The sequence below is a fragment of the Gracilinanus agilis genome, chromosome 3 (genome assembly GCF_016433145.1).
Source record: "Gracilinanus agilis isolate LMUSP501 chromosome 3, AgileGrace, whole genome shotgun sequence".
Classification (NCBI taxonomy): domain Eukaryota; kingdom Metazoa; phylum Chordata; class Mammalia; order Didelphimorphia; family Didelphidae; genus Gracilinanus; species Gracilinanus agilis.
In genome coordinates, this window is record NC_058132.1 from 473,423,446 (window position 1) to 473,427,454 (window position 4,009).

A 4,009-nucleotide genomic window follows, 5' to 3' on the forward strand; every position below is an offset into this window, starting at 1 on the left:
CTACCCACATTCAGAGGAGGGACTGCAGGAGAGGAAACATATAGGAAAAACAACTGCATGAACGCATGGGTCGGGGTGGACATGATTGAGGGTGTAGACTCGAAACTACCACACCAATGCAACTACCAACAATTTGGAAATTGGTCTTGATCAAGGACACATGACAAAACTAGTGGAAATGCGCATGGTTAGGGGGGGTGCGGGGGGGGGGTTGAAGGGGAAAGGAGGAGCATGAATCATGTAACCATGTTAAAAATGAATATTAATAAATGTAATAAAAAAATAAAAAAAATAAAGGAACCTATGGGTGACAAACTAAATGATCAGTTTCAAAAGGCTGTCTTTCAGAAACAAAGAATCTTACATGAAGCCAAAAAAAAATATATCAGTTATGCTTATTTGACTTGTTTTAGACTAATAGCAAAGACAAGCCACCAAAAAAGGAGCTGGAATACAAAATACTAAAAAGGAAGACAAATTGATCTTCATAGACGAATGTTCTCTTTCTCAGCAAATCTAAGCACATCTTCATTTGAAGATTTCTAGAAATCAGTGCTTCAAGATCATTAGTAAACAAACATAAATACATACCACAAAATAGTATAATTCTCTATTTCACCTTTGTAATTCTATGAACATCAAGTAAACCCTGAAGAATATTTTTATTTTTATCATTCTTCCTTTGATCAGGTTAGCTTTCATAATTATCATAGGATGTACTTAAATTGTTTATTATTTTACTACCCCAATTTTCAACTAAAATCCTTTACAGTCACACCACTGGGGCATGGTGGCAAATTTGGGTTTTTGTAACTCACATCAGCAAAGAGATATCTTGTACATCCTTTTAATCTGGAAAGGTGCTGAGAAAAGTCTTGCTTCTTTTCTTGTTATCTGAGCCTTAACCTAGCAAAGATGAGATCATCTTTAGAAATTTAGCTATAATATTTTTTTCATTTGCAAAGTTAGCTTACTACATTATAGAGGAATGGTGATCTGAACTTTTGGAAAAGGTAATTACAATGGCAAAATTATTGAATGTTTGGAGTCATTATGTCTTATTAGATATCAATCAGATATAACAGAGTACTATCTTCTGACTTGGCACTAATGGCAAATAAATACCCATTTCTTTGGCACATAAAAAACCATATCAGTTTGGTAGTCTGGAAAGCATATAAAGATGATTAAGATTCTTAAGTTCAAGGCATGTGAGAAGTGGTTGAAGGAATTAGGGATACTTGGTCTAGAAAACTGAGATTCATGGTGATTATAATACCTATATTTGAAAGGTTGTCACATGGAAAAGGAATTAAAATTGCTCTTTATGGTCTCAGATGAAAAAATAGCAATCTTAGAAAATTAAAAATTGACCAATCAATGTTTCTTTTCAAGAAAATCTATCCAACAAACAATTATGTCTAAATATGGAATGAAAGGCCTTAGGAAGGAGTGTTTTTTTTCTCATTGAATGTATACATTGAGAAGATGATAATCACTTGTTAGATGTGTTTTATCACAATATTTCTTATGAAAATGTTTCAAGCCTAAATAGGAACTGAAATTCCTTTAAGCCTTTCTAATAAGTGATTCTGAGTCTGGTTATATGTGAATTCATCTTGTATCTTCATTTGTTTTAATTCTGTGAAACACTAGTGTAAAATCTCTAAGGGAAGGGAAAACTAATTTACATTCTTCAGTCTACTCTTTATGCATTATCCCTTTTCCTAGCAATTATAATGAAAGTACTTTCATGATATTTCTTTTCCCTGATATATACTTCTTAGCATATTTCTGTTCAGTGAAAGGTTATTGGTGACTCTACTTTTTCACAGGGGCTTTATTACATAATATCTAACATATTTTAAGTACTTTAAAACTTTCCGTATCCAGAATTGTTGGCAGAATGAGTCATTTTTGTCTTTTGGAAGCCACTGAAAAATGAACTTCTTTAGTCCCTTGAGGACCCTACCATTGCCTAAAATTAAAAAGAAATCCATTATGAATCAATTCACACACTCAAATTCAGTCAAATATTAAGGATGATAACTTTAATCTGTATCAATTATATGGTCAATTTAAAAGTACAGCTAAATAAATATAAGATTCTAGCTTTTTATATTACAAATTACATCGTTCAAAAATATTTTCTCGTCCAGCGCTTGCAGTGGGAAGTTCTTTGCTGGAGGTGGCTCCGTTACTCGGGCGGCAGTGGCGGCTGTAGTAGCAGCAGCAGAAGCAGCAGCAGCAAGAACAGCTACAACAACCTTATTAGCAACCTCGGAGGCCGGAACTGCAGCAGGGACGGTGCTTACAGCGTTAGTGCAGCAGGATCCCCCCAGAAGCGGTAGAAGAAGCTTCATTTGCTCCTTCCTTCCTCTCTTCCCTCTCGCGCACAATGGCTGATCAGCTGACTGAGGAGCAGATCGCTGAATTCAAGGAAGCCTTCTCCCTATTTGACAAAGATGGCGATGGCACCATCACGACAAAAGAACTTGGAACTGTCATGAGGTCATTGGGTCAGAATCCAACAGAAGCAGAATTACAGGATATGATCAATGAGGTGGATGCTGATGGTAATGGCACTATTGACTTTCCTGAATTTTTGACCATGATGGCTAGAAAAATGAAAGATACAGACAGTGAAGAAGAAATCCGTGAGGCATTCTGAGTCTTTGACAAGGATGGCAATGGTTACATCAGTGCAGCGGAACTGCGTCATGTAATGACAAACTTAGGAGAAAAACTAACAGATGAAGAAGTAGATGAAATGATCAGAGAAGCAGATATTGATGGAGATGGACAAGTGAACTATGAAGAATTCGTACAGATGATGACTGCAAAATGAAGACCTCCTCTCACCTTTTTTCCCCCCTCTAGATGAATCAAATTGAATCTTTTACTTACCTCTTGCAAAAAAAAAAAAGTTCATTTATTCATTCTGTTTCTGTATAGCAAAACTGAATGTCAAAAGTACCTTCTGTCCACAAAAAAAAAAAAAAAAATCTGCATGTATTGGTTGGTGGTCCTGTCCCCAAAAGATCAAGTTACACATCAGTTTTACAATATAAGTACTTGTACTACTACCTTAAATGATAAGGAAGCACTTAGTGAACTCCTTAAAGTTCCATTTGCTAATGATTATTACACTGTTTGGGCTGGCCAGTTTTTCATGCATGCAGCTTGACAATTGAGCACAGTCAGACATTTGTATTAAAAAAAAAAAAGAAAAACAAAAAATAAAATAAAAAAATGTACCCATGTGGGTTATCTAGTTCAATCTGTTAGTATAAATTGTCCTAGCTGGTTTACTTTAAAAACAAAAAAGTAAATACAATAAAGTAAAATTGGTTTAACTCAGGATGGTATGCAGCAAAATGTTTGAAGGATGCAGAATTTCAAGATGATGTAGCCCTTATGGTGGTTCTTCTGTACTTAAGAGTGCTCCAAAACCCTAATGATGATTTCAAACTCTGGATGGCATGTCTGTGTTTCTATTGGCTTAGCATTGTCTGCATTGCACTAGAGTGAAACGGGATGTCAGGCTGTTACCGTTCACACAAAATTTTTGAAAAGAAACCTTCACCAAGGGAGCATCTTTGGACTCTCAATTTTTAAAATCTTCTGTACCATGACTTGGAGCCGGCAGAGTAGGCTGTGGACTTCAGCACAACTATCAACATCGCTGTTCGAGATATTACAATTTATGTCCATTCCAAGTTGTAAATGCTAGTCTTTTTTTTTTCCAATAAAAGACCATTAACTTAAAAAAAAATATTTTCTCTCTTGCAAATGAAAGGAATAAACAAGTCACAATTCATGAGGTGGAGGAAAGAAAAATCTTCCTTTCTCCCATGTTCTTTCAGTTGTTTCAAAGTGATACATTTAATCTTTCCTACAATTCTAGTTGTATAGAAACTGAGAGGAACTTTACCTCTGAACTAAAATTCACATGTATAACTGGAATTTTAGTATAGGGATAGCTTAGACAGGTCTCTATAGTTACAAC

The 4,009-nt window shown here is 35.3% G+C and overlaps 1 protein-coding gene across 1 annotated transcript; it reads left to right on the plus strand.

Moving 5' to 3' along the window:
* The first annotated feature begins 2,219 nt into the window (after nt 1-2,219).
* On the plus strand, nt 2,220-3,742 carry LOC123242560 (calmodulin-alpha-like). Its single transcript, XM_044670390.1, has one exon. It carries the CDS (start codon nt 2,399-2,401, stop codon nt 2,669-2,671), a length of 273 nt encoding a protein of 90 aa, XP_044526325.1. The 5' UTR covers nt 2,220-2,398; the 3' UTR covers nt 2,672-3,742.
* The last annotated feature ends 267 nt before the right edge of the window (nt 3,743-4,009 follow it).

Excerpts from the sequence above, each read along its gene's own strand:
- LOC123242560 (XM_044670390.1), top strand. The coding sequence starts at position 2,399 with ATGGCTGATCAGCTGACTGAGGAGCAGATCGCTGAATTCAAGGAAGCC.